The sequence below is a fragment of the Erpetoichthys calabaricus genome, chromosome 11, assembly GCF_900747795.2.
Source record: "Erpetoichthys calabaricus chromosome 11, fErpCal1.3, whole genome shotgun sequence".
Taxonomy (NCBI): Eukaryota; Metazoa; Chordata; class Cladistia; order Polypteriformes; family Polypteridae; genus Erpetoichthys; species Erpetoichthys calabaricus.
In genome coordinates this window covers 142,465,166-142,486,130 of record NC_041404.2, presented here as the reverse complement: position 1 = coordinate 142,486,130, position 20,965 = coordinate 142,465,166, and the positions used below count along the sequence as shown (strand labels likewise).

Genomic DNA, 20,965 nt, shown 5'->3' with positions numbered 1-20,965 from the left:
TAAGCCTTCTGACAAAGAAACTAAGCGCCAGAGGAAGATGCTTACCATCCAGGAGAAGGTGGAACTCTTGGATATGATCAAAGATGGCAATACCCTACAAAAGCCTCCTCACGCATATGAAAAGACAGCGCCAGCAACTGCCCATCAAGATGTTCTTCAGCCGCATACCCAGACACCCACTGCCTACTCCTAGTACTCCTTCAGCGGAAGAAGACAACGACGCACCTGCTGAAGATACTGCACCACCTGAAGACTCTCCTACTGAACTCGTGCCTTCATAGGTTAGTAGTTGTGTGTAAGAACTGTGTGTGTATGTGTGTGTAATTAAATGTACAGTACAATAATAATGATATTTGTAACGTCTAATATGTCTTATTTTGTCTAATATATTGGGTAATATGAGTGTAATGGTGACTAAAGGGTGTTATTTCATGTCTAGAGGGCTCTAATAATGTTAAAAAACATATTTAGAAGGTCGTAAACAGGTTTTCTATACTCTAACTGCGAAAATATTTGATTTATAAATAAAGAATCCTACTTCGCAAAAATTCACTTATCGCGGTAGAGTCTGGAATGGATTAACCGTGATAAACGAGGGTTCACTGTACATCTTTTGTTCAAATCCAGACTCATGTTGGAGGATTGGGGCTCAGTGGTGGCCCCTGGTGGTCACAATGCCTACTACACAAAATGAAATGTGTTTATATTTAAAGAGATCACATTTTGAAATCCCAGGTGACCTTTCTAAGCAACCCAGTATTACGTTTCCAATTCAAACAGAACATTCATTACACAATTATGAATATGCATTTTAAAGCTGATGATTTTTTTTTATTGAATCAAATGAAGTTTTAATCCACTGCAATATAAAAAAAGATTCAAAATTAATTTCTGATATAGAATTAAAAAATTTTTTATATATTAGTTTACATACAATCCAAAAATTTCCCTAGTGCACCAAACAATCGCCATACTGAATGAGGTCAAAGTGCACAAACACAGTCACACCAGCAAAGAACATCCGATTGCAAATCATCATTATGTTTGCAACTCAGGGGGCACATACGTGAACATCTTGTACAAAGTGCCTCACGCCTGTAGGGGTCTGGAGACCCTTATGCGGCTCACTCAAAGAAGGACTGCTCCAGGCAGCATAGAACCGTCTCTGTGGGGGGGAAAAAAAAAAAAATAAATAAATAAATAAAGATCAAAAGAACACTGACCTGGACATCCTGGGAAGTGCGGTTCACCGTCTCCGTTTGAAATTTGGGGGCAGCTTGGGAAGAGAAAAGTCTCCTCTACAAATCAGAAAAAAAGAAGATAAAGTCTTTGCAGCATGAACATCGCACCCGGCATTTTGTACTGAGGCACCCGAGACATCAGGCAGGCGATTCTTCCACCTCGATCCATACAGCAAACATGAGAAGGAAATTCTAATCAAATAAGACCGCTCTCCGTTTACCGTATATACCCGTGGATAAGTCGGGACTTGATTTTTCCATATAATTTCCGGTATTTTATAATGTTGGTTGTATAAGTTGAATGCGGAAAATTCACGTTATTGGTCCAAGAGACTATGATATACAATACAATTTATTTTTGTATAGCCCAAAAATCACACAAGAAGTGCCGCAATGGGCTTTAACAGGCCCTGCCTTTTGACAGCCCCCCCAGCCTTGGCTCTCTAAGGAGACAAAGAAAAACTCCCAAAAAAAAAAAAACTTGTATGGAAAAAATGGAAGAAACCTCAAGAAAGGCAGTTCAAAGAGAGACCCCTTTCTAGATAGGTTGGGCGTGCAGTGGGCGTCAAAAAGAAGGGGGGGTCAATACAGTACAATACAGTACACAGAACAGAACACATCCTCAAAACAGTATAAAAATAAACATTTTAGAAGTACGGAGTAGAATTTAACAGTAGATGATATCACATAATATGATTTGGATTTGTTTAGAGCAGGGGTGGGCAGATTCAGTCCTGGAGGGCCGCAGGTTTTTGCTCCAACCCAATTGCTTAATAAGAAGCCCTCATTGCTCAAGTAACACTTCAGCTTCACTTTATTTGTCTCGCTCGTTAAGATTTTGAACCCTTATTGCTTATTTTAGTCTTAAATAGCTGTATTCTTGGTTTTTAATTGCTCCTAATTAGCAATAACACACAAATGACAAAAGAGACCAGCATTTCTCCATTTAGCTTGTTTTCATTTACACCTGTGTGTGTTTATCACGCACTATTTGGTTTAATTAAATACTTGGAAGGAAAGTGAAGAGAAGAAAGTGAAGCACTGAGAATTACTCATCTGTTTTAGACTTCAAATCATTTGGATGATATCCTTAGAAAGGAAAATAAATCTAGGATATGAGAATGACCTGACATGGCAGAGTTAAAGCGCTAGCAAGCCATGCAATTAAATAAGTGACAAGGATTGGTTTTTAATTAAGCAACTGGGTTGGAACAAAAACCTGCAGCCACTGCAGCCCTCCAGGACTGAATCTGCCCACCCCTGGTCTAGAGCCCCGGAGACCTCGGCCATCCAGCTGCCTCCCCCATTTGGCCATTCCACAGCTGAAATGGCGCTAATCCGATATGCTAACGCACACCTGAGAGAGTAAGTACAGGAGTCTTCACACAAAGTGATTTTCGTCAAAAACACAACACAGGGTCCCCTTGACATCTTCTATGAATCTGTAATGGCCAGTGTCGTGTGCTGGGCTGGTGACATCACTTCAAGAGAGGCCCACCGAATCAACAAACTAAAAACATGGATCACACTCTGGACCCTCTGGAGCAGGGGTCACCAAGTCCGGTCCTGGAGGACCACCGTGGCTGCAGGTTTTCATTCCAACCCTTCTTTTAATTGAGTGCCAGTTGTTTTGGCTCATTTTGTATCTCATTATTGTTTGGCTGCTAATTAAGGAAAAAGAAACAATCAAGGTGTCTGAGTCTTCACGAGCAAATCAATTAAAATGAATCAAAAGAAGTTAATTAGCAGCAAAAACAGGTCACTCATTAAGAAAAGGGTTAGAATGAAAACCTGCAGCCACGGTGGTCCTCCAGGCGACTCCTGCATCTGGAGGCCATAGAGCAGGGGTACTCAATCACGGTCCTGGAGGTCCGCAGTGGCTGCAGGTTTTTGCTCCAACCCAGTTGCTTAATAAGAAGCACTTACTGCTCAAGTAACACTTCTGCTTCACTTTAGTTGTCTCACTTGTTAAGATTTTGAACCCTTATTGCTTATTTTAGTCTTAAACAGCTGTAGTCTTGGTTTTTATTTGCTCCTTACATTTTGACTTTAAATAAAATACTCCTTTGTTTTTCATGTTCTCCTTTTGTTGAACAGTCTGTATTAAAATTGATTAAAGCATCAGAATAAAAAGCTTTTAAAAACAACTAAATATTTCAATTAAGGTCAAATTGAAATCTGTTTTTTTTTTACACCTCTCTATAATTTCATTTGTATTGAATGAGTTTGAATTGTGGAATTGCAACGGCAAATTTAGAACACATGGAGGGTGAGGAGCAAATGTGCTCTCTCTCGCCGCTATAAATGTAATGTTCTTTCTTAGCCAAATATACGCCTTACCGATGTGTGTGTAAAGAATGCTGATGAGATATGAAACATAACCAGTAGTCAGTGTGCAGGCTGCCAGTTGAATAGTGAATCAGCGACTCTATAGGGTTCATATATTTGTAAATCCAACTCTGAAGGAGTCACCAGCCATGAACCTCACCGCACGTCACTGCTGTGCCTCCTCACCCTGCTCTGTGAGGGCTTTCAGCTCCAAAGGAAGTGTTGCAACTGCCTTTACGAATCCCACACCAAATGTTCGAATAGACATATGCAATGCATTTGTCATTCCAACTGATGGTGCATTACAAACAATTGCAGCAATAAAATACATTGCATTTTCCATTCTGACAGATGGCACATCACAAATATTGGTAGTAATAAAATGCATTGTATATGTCATTCCAAAAGATGGCGCATCACAAACATTAACACTACTTGAACGAATCCCACACCAAATAGCATATAGCAGAAGCATATGCATTGCATTTGCCATTCCAACAGATGGTGCATCACAAACATCTGCAGTAATAAAATGTGTTGCATTTGCCATTCCAACAGATGGTGCATCACAAACATTAACACTGCTTTAATGAATCCCACACTAAATGGTAAATAACAGTTACATATGCATTGCATTTGTCATTCCAACAGATGGTGCATCACAAATATTGGTAGTAATAAAATGCATTGTATATGTCATTCCAAAAGATGGCGCATCACAAACATTATCACTACTTGAACGAATCCCACACTAAATGGCATATAACAGAAACATATGCATTACATTTGCCATTCCAACAGATGGTGCATCACAAATATTGGTAGTAATAAAATGCATTGTATATGTCATTCCAAAAGATGGCACATCACAAACATTAACACTACTTGAACGAATCCCACACCAAATGGCATATAACAGAAGCATATGCATTGCATTTGCCATTCCAACAGATGGTGCATCACAAACATCTGCAGTAATAAAATGTGTTGCATTTGCCATTCCAACAGATGGTGCATCACAAACATTAACACTGCTTTAATGAATCCCACACTAAATGGTAAATAACAGTTACATATGCATTGCATTTGTCATTCCAACAGATGGTGCATCATAAACATCTGCAGTAATAAAATGTGTTGCATTTGCCATTCCAACAGATGGTGCATCACAAACATTAACACTGCTTTAATGAATCCCACACTAAATGGTAAATAACAGTAACATACGCATTGCATTTGTCATTCCAACAGACGGTGCATCACAAATATTAACGCTGCTTTAATGAATCCCATACCAAATGGCATATAACAAAGATATGTGCTTTGCAGGGTGCACTGGAAATGTTAACATTGAGCTGGATGTTGATTACTTAAATTTCAACCCAAACTTAAGGATCTTTACAAGACGTCTAAGTACTGCTTTGCCCTTTTTGTAGCCTGGACACCAAAACTGCACACAGTATTCTAGACGAGGCCTCACCAGTGCGTTATAAAGCTTGAGCAGAACCTCCTTGGACTTGTTCTCCACACATCATTGACAAAAGCATTTTCTAGAGTCGCACATGGAAGAAAAGTCAAACACAGATGACCACCTGTCCACTTCTCATCAACAAAAAGCTACTGAAGAGCAGCTGTTCTTCAAGCGAATATTGACTTGCACTGATTCCATAAATGAAGCTAAAAAATTAACGAGATTTACAAAAATACGAAACTTGATGCATATACAGGAACAGTTTATTAACATTCAACACGGGCGTCATGTAATGATTACATCTCGCCTGAAGAAGGGGCCTGAGTCGACTCGAAAGCCTGCATATTGTAATCTTTTTAGTTAGCCAGTAAGAAACGTGTAGCGATTTGATTAAGATGCATACGTGTTCATTTGTGAAATTTTTTTTTTTTCTCCCTACCCTGATCCCACGCTGATGATGATGACACAAAGCAGACATTAAACAAATGAGGACGAGCATCACAGGTGGGCACGAGTTAACACACACAAAGGAATGCTACACAAGTGTCCTGGTGAGGGGACTTTGAAAATCTGATGACCCTCCTTAAGGCTGGACACTCAGTGCTGACAGGAGTGCCCACTTCTCAGCTCCAGTTCATCCAGTACGAAATGGTGAACAGAATCAGACCGTGTGGAGCTACTTACACCTCCGACGAAGCGCAGACTTCACTGAACTGGAGGATTTGTTAAATTTACAGTCGTGGCCAAAAGTTTTGAGAAGGACCCAAGTGTTGGTTTTCACAAAGTTTGCTGCTTCAGTGTTTTTTAGATCTTTTTGTCAGATGTTTCTATGGGAAACTGAAGTAGGTAGGTAGGTAGGTAGGTAGGTAGGTAGGTAGGTAGGTAGGTAGATAGATAGATAGATAGATAGATAGATAGATAGATAGATAGATAGATAGATAGATAGATAGATAGATAGATAGATAGATAGATAGATAGATAGATAGATAGATAGATAGATAGATAGATAGATAGATAGATAGATAGATAGATAGATAGATAGATAGATAGATAGATAGATAGATAGATAGATAGATAGATAGATAGATAGATAGATAGATAGATAGATAGATAGATACTTTATTAATCCCAAGGGGAAATTCACTTACTCCAGCAGCAGCATACTGATAAAAAACAATATTAAACAGTGATAACAATGCAGGTATAACAGTCAATAACTTTGTATAATGTTAACGTTTACCCCCCCGGGTGGAATTAAAGAGTCGCATAGTTTGGGGGAGGAACGATCTTCTCAGTCTGTCAGTGGAGCAGGACGGTGACAGCAGTCTGTCGCTGAAGCTGCTCCTCTGTCTGGAGATGATCCTGTTCTGTGGATTCTCCATGATTGACAGGAGTCTGATCAGCGCCCGTCGCTCTGCCACAGATGTCAAACTGTCCAGCTCCATGCCTACAATAGAGCCTGCCTTCCTCACCAGTTTGTCCAGGCGTGAGGCATCTTTCTTCTTAATGCTGCCTCCCCAGCACACCACCGCGTAGAAAAGGGTACTCGCCACAACCATCTGATAGAACATCTGCAGCATCTTATTGCAGATGTTGAAGGATGCCAGTCTTCTAATGAAGTATAGTTGGCTCTGTCCTCTCTTGCACAGCACATCAGTATTGGCAGTCCAGTCCAGTTTACCATCCAGCTGCACTCCCAGGTATTTATAGGTCTGCACTCTCAGCACACAGTCAGTCACCTCTGATGATCATGGGGTTCATGAAGGGTCTGGTCCTCCTAAAATCCACCACCAGCTCAGGTGTAGGTGGTTTGAGTTGCACCATTTGACAAAGTCCTTATTACAAGCAGTTTAGAAGTTTCAAAAGCTTTTATTGACAATGACATGAAGTATATGCACAGAGTCAACATTTGCAGTGTCAAGAGGGGCAAAACATCCTCTGAGAACAACTTGTCCCAACCATCCAACAACAGTTTGGTGACCAACAATGAACAATCCTGCATGAAGGAGCACCGGGGCCATGAGGCAAAAGTGAGAACTAAGTGGCTCGGGAAACAAAACATTGAAATTTGGGGTCCATGGCCAGTAAACTCCCCAATTGAGAACTTGTGGTCAATCCTCAAGAGGCGGGTGGACAAACAAAAAACCCCAAATTCTCATTATGAAAGAATGGGCTGCTGCCATCATTCAGAATTTGGCCCAAAAGCTGAAGGAGAGCATGCCGGGGTGAATTACAGAGGTCTTGAAAAAGAAAGAAGGGCCAACACTGCAAATATGGACTCTTTGCATAAACTTCATGGAATTGTCAATAAAAACCTTTGAAACTTATGAAATGCTTGTAGTTCTACTTTAGTATCCCATAGAAACTTCTGACAAAAAGATCTTAAAAAAACACTGAAGCAGCAAACTTTGTGAAAACCAACACTTGGGTCATTCTCAAAACTTCTGGCCACAACTGGGGTGCCAACATTTTCAAAATCTCAAACCGGGGCACTGGCACTTGTGTAAAGGCTGACCAGACTGTCGTTGTTCCAAAATGGGTCCCAACTCATTAATCCAGGGAGTGTGCTGCACTCAAATTAAATGTAAGACCCAGAATGGGGGAGTATCGCCCATCCTGAAGAGATGCACAAGTCCTTTGGGTCCCCCAAGGAGTATCCTGCACCTTGTGGAAATGGACATAAAAACCAAACGTGGTCACCTATGGAGTTTCCTGCACTTGGTAGAAATGCTCAGGACATTGAAGTCGCAGTCCTCCATGGAGTATCGTGAACCCTGTGAAATGGCACATGGAATTAAAGTCCATGTGTCCCAAATGGGACACTGTATTCAATTCCGGAACGCGATGCATAAACACGGGAGGGTCCAAGAAAAAACAAAACGGGACGTGTGCTTCGCCTAACCGGGACGTAGAGCCTGATATCAGGACGTCGGGTCCTCATAGCATAACCTGCAACTCGTTTATGGTAGGAAACACGTTAGCCTGTGGGATCTGTTCAGTCCCAGTAACAATATTTTTGGTTTCCATACGCGTCTGAAAACGAACACAATGAACGACCTTCACTCAATAGAAACCCACCGATTGAAAACCCCGATTTGAGAGCAGACACAACTTGGGAAGGAAAAGAGAAGGTGCTTGATGAAGATCCTTTAAAGGGGTGTGGGGTGGTGGGCTGCGACCTTCACCCTGAAAACGACACCCATAAGTGTATAACTCAAACGACTTTGTGGAACCTCAAATTTATGTCAACAGAACTCCCAAGACACACAGGCTCGGCCCCGGCTGTCAAGCGACTCCACTCGCTCGGTCGCTTATTCCGATAGGACACGAAACGCCGCCGCCGGGTCTTTAGAGAATCCTTACCGAGAGCGATCCCACGTTGCGAATTCCCTTCATGTTTCACTCTCCGTCAAGTTAAGGAGCGGGCAACCGACTGACAGACAATATGGCCGGCCGGCGGACGTCCTACCCAGCATGCCACTGTCGCGAATGCCTGGCGACCAGCGAAATACGGCAGCTGACGTCACACACATGCGTGTGCGCGCGCGCAGACGGAGTAAGCCATTTTGGCTCTAAATGGATGCTACGGAGTCCGTTTCTTCTTTTTGAATTAAAATCTTGTTATTATCCAAGAAAATGCGATGCTCATTCCACCGCAGACAGACATAAGATTTAATGTACTGTGTCATGGAATAAAATAGTCCTTTCTGCAAATACTTATGCTAATACTCCCGAAGGGTTTGGGTGAAAGGCAAAAAAAACCTCAAAACAAAAATAACTCAACGACTCAGAAGTAAACCAACACTGTGCCTGTGGGCTATAGAGGAGCAAAAGTCAACGTCGTACTGTAGCGCTGGCACCGAATGCCAGAATGGATTCTTTGCTCTTTACATAGCCCTTTTAGGTGGCTCATGATCCTTAAAAGGGCTTCTTGCCATTGGTGCACAAGATGGAATTCTGACTTTGTTTTTTTATAGGCGCCCCTGCCGCTGATTGTGAATCTGCACATTTAAAAAAAGGAATGCCAGCTCATATTCTTGGTGGCTCATGCCTGGCTAATACAACTTGTCAATGTGGTTACATTGCCCTCCAGTCAATGTCCATGTCTCCAGTGACCACTTCCAACTTCTTGAAACGGTGCACAGCTCTTCTGATTGGCAGGGTGGTCAAGTGGTGCAGCAGGGATGTTAGATGCTACGCGGCGTAGCATCTAACATCCCTGCTGCACCACTTGATTCCGTAGCCTACGCCTTCTCTTTAAGTGATCAGCATTGAGGCAAGAACGACTAGACACAGAAACAGCTTTTTTCCTACTGCAGCCACTCTGGTTAAACGCAATCTCTGATTCGTCTCTGCCTTTTACTGATTTCTGAACTCCTCCACCCAGTCTAAATTATGCTTTCATTTCTGTTTATATTATAAGGATTGACTTGATCTATTACTGGACGGGACTGCAGTTCTACTTTCTATATTGTTTTAAATGTTTGTGTTTTGTGCAATTTATGTTTACTACTAATGTATGTAATGTTGTGGTGGTTTTATACTTTCTGTATTGTGTTAATTGTTTTGACCTTGTGATGTGTATGGATGGAGCACCAAGACAAATTCCTACCAGTTGTTTTGCCTGGCATTAAATTTCAATGTTGATGGCAACATATTTACAGAAAGGATCAGGAGAAAGAATGGAGGCGAAGAAAGGGACAAGAAAACGAGACAACATAAAAACCAAACTTAAAAAGTACAGTGTGTCCGTAGAGGCTGTAATCAGAGAAGTACAAGTAGTGGTATTGAGTGTCAGGGACGGGTCAGTCTCAGAAAGACTACATTTCCCATGATGCTTGAAGAGGCGTGACGTTATGTCGGATTCCGCCTCCGCTGCGCGAGTTCGAGTTGCATTGTGGGAGAAAGCGAATATTTCTGCCAGTTGATAAAATCAGCTTGGATCTCTGTGCTTGTCCTCCGTGAAGCGCACGCCGAGGGGACCCTGCGTACTAGTCTGCTTTTTGATACACACACGTTTTTCCGCAATAGCCATGGTGAGTATTCATGTTTAGAAGAAGCGCGGCGGCGTACCGTGAAGCTTTTCTCTCCACGGTGGCTTGCGCGCCTTTAACGTCCGCGAGGCCTGGCGGGTTCGGGTTGAAGGTTTAGGTCGCTCGGTTTTAAGTGTTTTTTTTCACTTGGATGTTCGTTGGCATCTGTCAGTTAAGCGATACGTGTCCTTACCGGTTAAATTCCACAATGGGGTTGGACTGATGTGTACGCTAAGATAACCGTCAGCACGTGTTTGGGGTCAGCCACGTGGTGTCCAGAAAGTAACGTGTTGAGAGAAGACCCCGCGCCGTCTGGATCTTATGCTAGTGATGTGTGTTTATGTGTCCACGTGGAAGGTGCGGCGCTTTCGATCTGTTTCGGTTCAAGGCTGAATTCGGGGATGCATGTATGCCCTCATTCACACGTACTCCCCTATCCCGATTTCAAAGCCGCACCGTTCGGTTGATGCGAAAAATGGCCATAGTGTGACCAGTTTATGTATTGCGTCCAGTAATTGGAATAAATGTCGCGTTTTTAGGCGGCCGAAACGCTAAGGGGTCAGGAACCCCACCCCAAGAATTCGATTTCATGTGCATTTTTGCAAATCGCCAGAAATTCCACGGGAGAAATCCTCTCCTCTCCATTCCAGGTCATCAGTTTTATTTGCGTCTGGCACACTCAGTGGACAAATGACATCTCTGGTCAGCCCGTAAAAAAAGTGTCCTGGTTTGGGACTTTGGGTCGTGACTAGCGCGACCAGGCTTTAATGGTCTTATGTAACCAACGCATCTAATCGGTGCCCGGGTTTAAGGAATAGTGGGAGGTGGATGACCTCGCCTGGCACTGCCCGCCCAGCCAGTGCTTTCAGGGTTTTACAGACGGGGGCCCCGGTGGTTCTCGTGGCTGCACGTTTTTGTTTTTATTTATTTTTTTATTCAGTCGCATTGCAGTTCTTGCCGTTAGTGCCATGTGTCCTACCACGTCCTTGTAGACCGACTGCAGTGTGATCTGGAAATAAATCCTTAGCACAACTTCAGCATTTAGTGAATTTTTAATTCTTTTAATTAAGATGCTTGCCGTTTTCGATTCCGTCGTCCCCGCGACCCTTTTCAGGATAAGGGGGTTTACAAAATGGAAGAATGGGGCCTCCAGTTCATTCTCTGCATACGTTTTTAGATGTCCAGTATATATAATGTTTTTAATTCACAAGGTGCACTAAGAGGATCATTATAAGGGTCTGGGTAAGGAATGGATGATTGGGGAGTGCTGAACATTCCGCCCATATTTGCAGAAAAAGTTAATATAGCAGCTGAAGTTTGCCCAAGGTAGAATTTACTGGCGGGCATTTTGATTTAAGAAATTAATTTGTATATTAGTTTGTTTGTTTATCAGCCCCCCCCCCCCCTTCAGAGTTTCTGGTTGTTACTAATACTATTGTCAGAAAGAAAGTACAAATATGGTGTTTGTACTGTGATCTTATAATTATTGCACATTTCAAAGTTTAGAAGACTGGTTTAACTTCTTGTCCTGCGTTGTCTAATTTACTGACAGTTCAGTCCAGTAGTGAATTGTCATCGGGGGGCTTCTCTGGACGAGGCATTGAAATAACTTGGCTGTGGTTTAACCAACGGAGCTGTTTGGACCTAAATGACCACCTCTTAATGTTCAAAACTGTGGGTGGTTATTAGGATTTGCAGAGGTCAGGGTCTTGTGGTATTTTTTATTTATTTTTTACTGTGCACTCTGACTCTGAATAAAAACCCCCAAGTGTGGTTTGGAGAGGAGTCCCCCTTAAATTTTTTGTGAATATCTGTCCACCATATACAATTGAAAAGCAGATGTGGGGTCCTACTTCAAGTTTTGTGATAGCCTTATCCAAAGATCAGGGGCAGACTCACATAGGATTACCGAACAGATCAGGAGCTAAATGACATTTTTTCTTGCACGTTCCCCAACAAAAGAGTTCAGAAGCTAAACCAACTCCACTCCAAACCTATCTGCTTTATTAATGGAACATTTTTAGTGTATTTTTAGTGAAGAAAAACTGCCTTTGTCACTCTGATTGAAGCACGACAAAAATCTAGTCACTCTTAGGATTTGTAGTTGGCCACTTTAAGAAAATGTATCTGGTGGATTGATAGATGGGACTTTATACGAGGGCAATCCCAAAAGTAAGGTCTCCTACTTTTGTTAGAAATACAAACAACCGTTTATTTTCTATAATGTTTACATCATTTTAAAGGTTAAAGAATGATTTGTTTTTCTACATAATCGCCATTTCGGTCGATGCATTTTTGTAGACGCTGTGGTAGTTTTAGAATGCCCATGTCATACCAGCTCGCCGCCATGTCCTTCAGGAAGCGCTGAACCTCATCTTTCACCTCTTCATCGGAGCAGAATCGCCTTCCGGACAAATGTTCTTTCAACTTAGGGAACAGGTGGTAGTCACTGGGTGCAGAGAGCATCCAGAGTGATCCGCCGATCTTTACGCATGTTTTCCTTAACCTTCGCGACTGTCTCGTCGGAAATTGACGGTCTCCCGCTCCTTTGTTCGTCGTGAAGTTCAGTACGACCGGCTGTAAACTCTCTACACCACTTGCGAACGTTTTTGACATCCATGCACGACTGTCCATACACTTCCATCAATTGGCAATGAATTTCAACCGGTTTAACGCCTTTTGCTTTCAAAAAACGAATAACTGCAATTTCGCACTTGGCGGTAGCGTTCAACGGGAGCTCCATTGTCGAGGGCTGGCAAGCCAAGATTGAGCATCCCAGCGAAGCCACACATGCTTGTTTGGGAGTGGAGGAAGCACCAATCACAACAGTGTGGCCAACAGCCGTACGAACAGTTTCTCTACGTCCCCACCGCTTACTTTTGGGATTGCCCTCGTACTTAATTTGTCCCCAAGGACTTTGGTGCTCCACTGGTGCACATTGGTTAATGTTGCTGCCCGGTCAAAGATGTGCATGTTGGGGTGATTTGTGATTCCAGATTGGCCCCTGTGTTGCTGTGTGGGCATCATAGCATACTGGTGCTTCACCCAGGGTTGGTGTGCTGCTGGAAATAACCTCCAACCTCGTATGACCCTCCCAAGTTTGAGGATGTTATGTGTGTTACCCATTTTTAGAGGTGGATACATCAAATGTCTGTGGCTTGCCAAATATTTACACCACTTTACAGCCTGGCATTAGTCCCACGTTGGATGACTGACCTCACTGCCACGGTGCATCTGTAGTGGCCACTCTAAGAAATACCCCTATTGACCCATTTAATGCACCCTTGGCAGTACAAGTGCTATTATACATTGAAGAAAGTTAACTTACACAACATATTCATGATTATGGGTTTTATTTGACAGGCTGATGCAGATGTGAATCCCAAAGCCTACCCTCTGGCAGATGCCACCCTGACAAAGACCATCCTTGACTTGGTACAGCAAGCAGCAAACTATAAACAGTTACGCAAAGGAGCCAATGAAGGTAAGAAACTGCAAAACAACAGCAACCACGCTCTATTCATAAGTGGTGTTAGGCTTTGAATTTCACAACAGGATTATGGGAAGTGCGCTTGTTATGTCTTAAGACCGCAAAAAGTGCAGGTTCAGAAATACAAATGTGGTCTTATTGAATGATGGTGTGAAGGATCACTGGCTTTCAAAGTGCCATACATGCACAAGGCCATGGAAAGGGAACACAGGCTTTGTATCCATCCTCTAAACGTAAGTGACATTGCTACGTTGGTCCATCCAAAACATCCCCGTCATGTCTTTCCACGTCCTCCCCCATGTCCACCAGTGTCTGCATACAGATATGGCTATGATAACTGTACTGAAAACAAAAGCTGTCCTTTCCATCATGAGCTGATAAATTTGTAGACATCCTGCACTTGGAAGCAGCGTGGCAGCCGGCCTGCTGTCAGTGTTCCTAGTGCTTTATTAAGTCACATTTGTCTGACAAATACATTTTTAATAATTTTGGGAATGCAAGGCACATTTAGGATCCATAGCTGTTCATAGTTGTGTCGTATTTGGCTTGCATGCAGAATTAATTTGAACAGTCAAAAAAAAAAAAAATACGGACAGGAGCCAAAGATTTAAATGGAGTTAGCCAAGAGCCAGTGGCATATTACACAACATCTAGTCGGAGGGCTCGTCAAACCAGATGACTGCAGTTACTGGTCTTATCACCTGAAGATGTCGGATTACGCGACTAGATATTGCAGGTCATGACAAATCAGACAACGTTCCAGCTCAGTTTCACGTTTGCAAAGCTTCGCAAACGTACTTCATTTTCTGACGCCCAATAACGTGCATCCTGACTGAGCTGGTGCTTTCCAAATGTTTTACAGATGTGGTGAGTTCATCTGCAATCTCCATCAAATACAACCTCCACGGTGCATAAATCGCACGCCATCAGACTAGGGAATCCATGCCTGGGCTCCCGCATTCCTGGGAATGAAACTGCTGGAATTCCCAGCTGAACAGGAACGGCCAAGCTCGCATATATAGTGTGTAAAAATCGATCAAGAAATAACAGAGTTATAGTTGAAAATAATTAAGTGGCACGTTTTTTTGGCCCACGGTGTAGTGTGTTGCTCATTAATTTAGTCAACAACAGACCAGCAGCACTCAGTCTCCCGGCTCCCACTAAGACTGAGCACAGTGGACTGGGAGGTGTCTGCACTCTGCAGCTCACAAATGCCGGGACGGGGCAGAGTTCATTGACGTCTGTGCTGTTGACAGCTTTGAACAGCAACTTGAAATTGCAATGCGTCAGTCTGTTACATCCGCATTATCTGTGCCAAGAAACTTGCCATCACAGAATGATGACAAGAAACTGGATGCATCACTAAAAGCTGAAATGGCGGCGTTTCAGAGCAACGGCAAGAGCAGCTGTTGTTTAGAACAAGTGTATCAGTATCTGATGACTGTGCCGCCTACTTCAGTGGCTGGCATACTCTGCACGAGGGTGTGCTCTCGCCTGGACGACCGCACGCTTGACACGTTGTGCTTTCTACGCTCTTATTAACGCAACTAACTAGGTACATAAATCTTTAAAATAAATCTTTGCATTTATATAGCGCTTTTCTCACTACTCAAAGCGCTAAGCGATTGCAGGTTAAGGGCCTTGCTCAAGGGCCCAACAGAGCAGAGTCCCTATTGGCATTTACGGGATTTGAACTGGCAACCTTCAGATTGCCAGTGCAGATCCTTAGCCTCAGAGCCACCACTCCGCCAGTAAAAAGCACAGTGGAGCAGCATCCACAGATACTGGCCACTTCTCCCAAACATCTGTAGAATAGACAGCCGGCCAGACCGTCAAACATCAAACAGACAGGAGCAGACTGCAGACACAGCCGAGACCAGTAAGATGCCAAAAGACAACATTGTACATCTACATGTACTTGTATGACAGCATGAACTGCTTGTAGTTAAGGTTAGTCTTTTATTGGTGTCAACATATTGTAGTACTTTTATTAAAAACTAGTCATTAAGCCTGTTACAATAACGGGCGCTAGAACAGTAGTCCATAAACATTAGTAGGAACAGTCTATATTAAATGGCAAGGGACCTTTTACCTCATTAAATTTTTTCCGTAAAATGCCTGTAATTTTCTCTGACAGTAATACTGGCTTTGCTGTCCGTAATATGCGTTTAATTTTCTGTCACAACAGTGGGCAATCAGCAGATTCTGCCCAGCAACTGATGTAATTTGTGCGAAAATAAATGTACTTTTACTTTACACTTTACTGGGCCAAGCTTCTTAAACGCAAATCTGACATCCTAAGAGTGAACACTTGCACAACAATGGGGAAGCTGGTCTCTGCATCTCAGTACCCGATTGGATTTTTTGTGTTTTTTGTTTTAAGTCTTGCCTCATTTACCGAAATCCGATTGGATCTGCCACGCGATATTTTATAGGTCCCGCCCTCTCTGTCTTGTGTGATGCGTCGGGCGGCCTTTGAAGCATCGCACCGTGCCCCGCGCATACGCACCTCACCAGAAGACACACACACGGACACTGGACGCACACAGGGGTTTTATTAAAGAGGATAAGTGTCACTCGTTCTAAAACCGTTCACATGTGAGATGCCCGTGCCTTGTGTCATTCCCGGGAGAACGATTCCCAAATTCCCAGGAATGGATTCCCTACATCAGACAGATCTCCATTTCTGAGGTTAACTCATTCCTCCTCATAGCTGCTTTATTCCTTCAGTTGAGCACTCATTTGTTGTCCACACTCCAGTACACAACAAATGCCCCATGACTGACCAAACTGAGACACTTGGGATGTCAGACTACTTGGACATGGTGTTCATGAGAGCGTGAAGCAACTGCTTCCAACACCACTAGATTACATGAATGAAATCTACAAGTGAAAATCACAGGAGGAGCTGATTAATGTGGCAGGGCCTTCAGCTGCAGTGCGAACTCTGGCAGAGCGACTTGTTGGCCGTCCTGATTTGAAAAGACAACAGCAGCTTTAAAAAGTGTGCATTTTAATAAATAATTCAAATTAAAGTTTCTGCAGTTAAATTTAGTATTTACTAATTCATGTTCAATGTTCGATTTTTTATTTATTTATTTTTTTAAGTATTTTTAGTTTCCAAACAAAAGTCTGTGAATAAATGTGATACTTACACAATTAGTCCATGATGACCATATTATTATTTATAAAAACCCATGTTGGAATCCCCCTTTTTGTTGGCACATGCCCCCCCACACCAGTCAATTAAATTGGGGCCCACCTTCCTGTCTACTTTTACTTCCATGGGTTTGAAAATTCACCATCGACTTAAAGGAATACTCTGCCCAGAGATGATATATTTCTTTAAATGTTACGTACCTTGTATAGTTTATAGTGTAGGCCAACAAATATTTTTAATCTCATGCTTTTGTGGAGAAATTTTAATATTGAATATTCCAACTCAACGTGTTGACCAATGCTGTCCAGTGCCAAACGATATGGAAAAAATTGAATTGAAGATCTGCCTCGTCCCCTCATTAACTGGTGTAGAATCCCGTTTTCAGTTCAAACGCACAGCATTGTGGGAATGTCCTCTTCCCTGTTTACATTTAATCCCAGATTTTCATTAAGTAAGTTAGTACTATTTTAGCAAAAAAGCACACATTTTGAGCATACAAATGGATGTCAGACACATGGATTATGTGACACGGGTTACGTGAGAATTTTTTTCTTTTTCCACATCATTTGACACCGTATAGAGCTGCTAACCTACAATATTAACCATGTTGAGTTGGAATCTTCTTATATAATAAGCTACCATGTCTGTCCAGGATTTGAAATCGCCTGTAGCTCGCAAACCATTTGACCTATTGACCTGAAGTTTGGTACACATATACTACGTGACGTCTACTATCCACTTTCAGGGTGACGATTGACCTCCAAGGTTATTCCTCTTTTTATTTTTATTTTATTGTAGAATCAACTCTTGGCAGCGGCCAGCAGAGTGTCCATGCAGCGCATCCGTACGGGCGTCGTTCTCATTCCCTACCACCTTCGCCGTCACTTCCCCTATCTCTTCATATCTTAAATCATTCTGGAGGCAGATTGAAGACTTAAGTGCCAGCTTAAGTGAAAGATTAAGGAAAACGTACTAAGTACAGTATCAGAAAAGTGAGTACGCCCCTCACATTTTTGTAAATATTTTATTATATCTTTTCATGTGAAGCTCGAGTGAACTCCATGCCCAAGAGAGTTAAGGCAGTACTGGAAAATAATGGTGACCATACAAAATATTGACACTTTGGGCACAATTTGGACATTTTTCACTTAGGGGTGTACTCACTTTTGTTGCCAGAGGTTTAGACATTAATGGCTGTGTGTTGAGTTATTTTGAGGGGACAGCAAATTTACACTGTGATACAAGCTGTACACGGACTACTGTACATTGGAGCAAAGTGTCACATCCTCAGTGTTGGTCCCTTGAAAAGATAGAATAAAATATTTACAAAAATGTGAGGGTGTACTCACTTTTGTGAGATACTGTAATTGCAACACAAACACTGACTTAATCAGTTTTAACGTGAAAAGATGCAGAGAAAAGAAGTGGGCCACTAATGTGGAGAAGAGAAGAGCTGCTCAGGAAGCAGCAAGTGCATCAACCTCTGAGCAAACGAATGCTAAACGTACAGAGAAACACGATGAAAACTAGGAATGTCAAGTCAAGGATATAACGTGCAATGCGCCGTTACTGGTATTCAATATTTAATTTCACCACAAAAGCACGAGATTAAAAATGTCTTGGCCATCACTACAACCTACACGGGATATGTAACGTTTAAAAGAACGGAATGGTGCATTCCTTCTAAGTTCACAGTCTGAGTGTATGGTGTTCAAAACATTAAGAAATGTTTATTTTAGCATGGCATCTGTGTCTTTATAAAACTGGAATTAATTTTGACATCTTAATTACAATATTCATCGTAAAATTGCTTTTTTTTTTTTTGCGTTGCGTAGCATTCCTGGGTGACTACACCCAAGCAGAGATGGGACATTTTAGAACAAGCAGTTTCTGAGTTATCAACCCTGAACACACACAGACCTATGTACAATGATAACTTCCAATAAAATTGACCTAACTTCTTCAAACGAGTTACACTGCATTTGTCTTGTTACAGATTGCAGGCCTTTTGTTTTTGGTCCAGTACGTCTCCCCGTGTCCTTCAAAACCAGCCTGACTCTTGTCCAGCTGCCTAAGAAATTGTCAAATTCGACTGATATTTGTGCGGTCTGATCTTGCCTAGACATGGGACAAGGCCTATACACTTTCGGTGTTTTTGCATATAGTTGTTGTGATATAATATTTAAATAAATACGTGTATATACATACAAGTGCAGCCATGCACACTCAAAGAAGTTTACAAGCAGACAGCTTGTTTGCACTACCAGAGTGATGAAGAGAAGAAATCACCACACACAGACACAAACCACAATAGATCGGTTAAGGTCGACATGGACGTTAGGCCACCACTTGACAATCTGTCTGACCATGCAGTTTGTTCAAACTTTGATTCAATGTCCTGTTCATTTTACTCCTATTTGTGTACGTAATAAACAGAAGGTAATGAACCGGATTGTATGTTCTTATACAGTACAATCAGTTGTTGCGTGATTTGTGTTATCAAAAAAGTGTAATGTACGTGGCAGTACTGGGTAGATCATTCCACGCTGGTTTTCCTCCCCATGTCACAAATGTAAATTTTCCTCCTTTCCTCTCTAGCCACTAAAACCCTCAATAGAGGAATTGCAGAGTTCATTGTGATGGCGGCAGATGCAGAACCCCTGGAGATCATCCTGCACCTCCCTTTACTCTGTGAAGACAAGAACGTCCCCTATGTGTTTGTACGCTCCAAGCAGGCCCTGGGGCGAGCCTGTGGAGTATCCCGTCCCGTGGTTGCCACATCAGTGACTATCAAAGAGGGCTCTCAGCTGAAGCCGCAGATTCAGTCTGTCCAGATGGCAATCGAAAGGCTGCTGGTCTAACCGCTGCAGAAGTGCTGGTAGACATGGGTGGAGGATGAGGACTCCTTTTTCTTTTTTGTTTAAATAGCGTAAGGAATTTTTTTTTTTTTTTAATGGTAAAAATCTATTTTTTTTTGTTGTTGTATTAGAAAGATGTGTTTTACTTCAAAAGTTTTTGTAAACTTTTTTTTCCTTTAAATGCACATTTCCCAGGTTTGGAGAAAAGGACAAGAATGGGGGGAACTGACAGACAGGAGAGTCGATTTTTCAGGTGTTTACCAAAATTGGAGGTGGTGGGTGGGGGGGGACTCGGTCTGTTCTGTATGAAAAAGCTATTTTGCTTTCTTATCCAAAATAAAAGTAACATTTTGTAACAAACGGTAAAAGAGAAAAATGATTTTAAACTTAACTTGACCTTTGACACCAAACAGTGAACAGCTGGAGTGGAGGGTAGGAGATGGCCGAACCAGCAGGGAGTGAGTGTTTGATAACAAATACAACATTCAGGAAGACTGCAGTTGTATACATGGAAAAACGGAAATAGACTGGGGGGGGTCCAATAAAGAAACTGGAAATGAGAGAGTGCACAACAAACGACCTTTTTTTAATATAAGCATCGATTTTGTACAGCTTCTTGACAGTGCAACAACCATTTTATCAATTTAAAAGCCTTTGTTGCTTTTGGCTCGGCCAGTCCTGCGTCTCAAGGGTCTCTTCTAAAGTGGAGTGGCTAGTAAGGGGCACGGTCACTAAATAAAGTGGCTTTATGGTTTCAAAGACGTTCCTGCCATTTACTCAGCTTCTTCTTAGCCAGAGTGATGATTGTGTTCTTGGTTATCATGGCCTTTCTTCCCCAATTGCTCAGTTTGGCTGGTTGGCCAACTCTAGAAAGAGTCAGGGTTGTTCGATTTAAGAATTATGGAAGCGATGGTCCTGCTGGGACCCTTCAAAGCTTTTATTTTTTTGTAGCCTTCTCCAGCTCGGTGCCTCCAGAAAATCCCACCTGAAAGCTCTGCTGGCAATTCCTTCAGCCTCATGGCTTGGTTTTTTTGCTCAGCTGTGGGTCCTTCTATGGACAGTTGTGTCTCTGTCCTAATCCCATCCAGTTAACTGAACTGCTCACAGGTGGACTCCAACCATCTCAATAGTGAGCAAGAGAATGGGATGCACCAAAGCAAATGATGTGAATGCTTTTATTTCAGGTTTTTATTTACTATATAACAAAACAGTTAAGATCTGTGTGTCCACTACCTCTGAGCTACCTGATTTGTTGTTTCACCAAAGCCAAACTGACAAAAGAGAAACCTGAGTGCGAGACACAGGAGAAGAAGTGAAGGCATAGGGGACAAACACTGAGAGCGTCGACTTCAAAGATGGAAAGTATAAAACTGGACAGGAGGTG

General features: G+C 42.3%; 2 protein-coding genes across 3 annotated transcripts in view; one reads left to right on the top strand and one right to left on the bottom strand.

Moving 5' to 3' along the window:
- Positions 1–8,552, bottom strand: part of LOC114661058 (cytochrome b-c1 complex subunit 2, mitochondrial-like) — a 40,717-nt gene extending 32,165 nt beyond the window's left edge. The window contains exons 1-2 of one of the 2 annotated variants that reach the window (XM_028814171.2): positions 8,404–8,552; positions 1,224–1,298 (exon numbers count right to left, since the gene is read on the bottom strand). In XM_028814171.2, the coding sequence (XP_028670004.1) occupies positions 1,224–1,298; positions 8,404–8,436 (108 nt within the window). In that variant the 5' untranslated portion in view covers positions 8,437–8,552. Of the gene's footprint in view, positions 1–1,066; positions 1,166–1,223; positions 1,299–8,403 lie in introns of both variants that reach the window. The other variant, XM_028814170.2, reaches the window with a different exon arrangement.
- A 1,355-nt stretch (positions 8,553–9,907) lies between these two features.
- Positions 9,908–19,640, top strand: LOC114661065 (NHP2-like protein 1). Its single transcript, XM_028814180.2, has 3 exons — positions 9,908–10,076; positions 13,437–13,557; positions 19,322–19,640. Exons 1-3 carry the CDS (start codon positions 10,074–10,076, stop codon positions 19,582–19,584), a joined length of 387 nt encoding a protein of 128 aa, XP_028670013.1. The 5' UTR covers positions 9,908–10,073; the 3' UTR covers positions 19,585–19,640.
- The last annotated feature ends 1,325 nt before the right edge of the window (positions 19,641–20,965 follow it).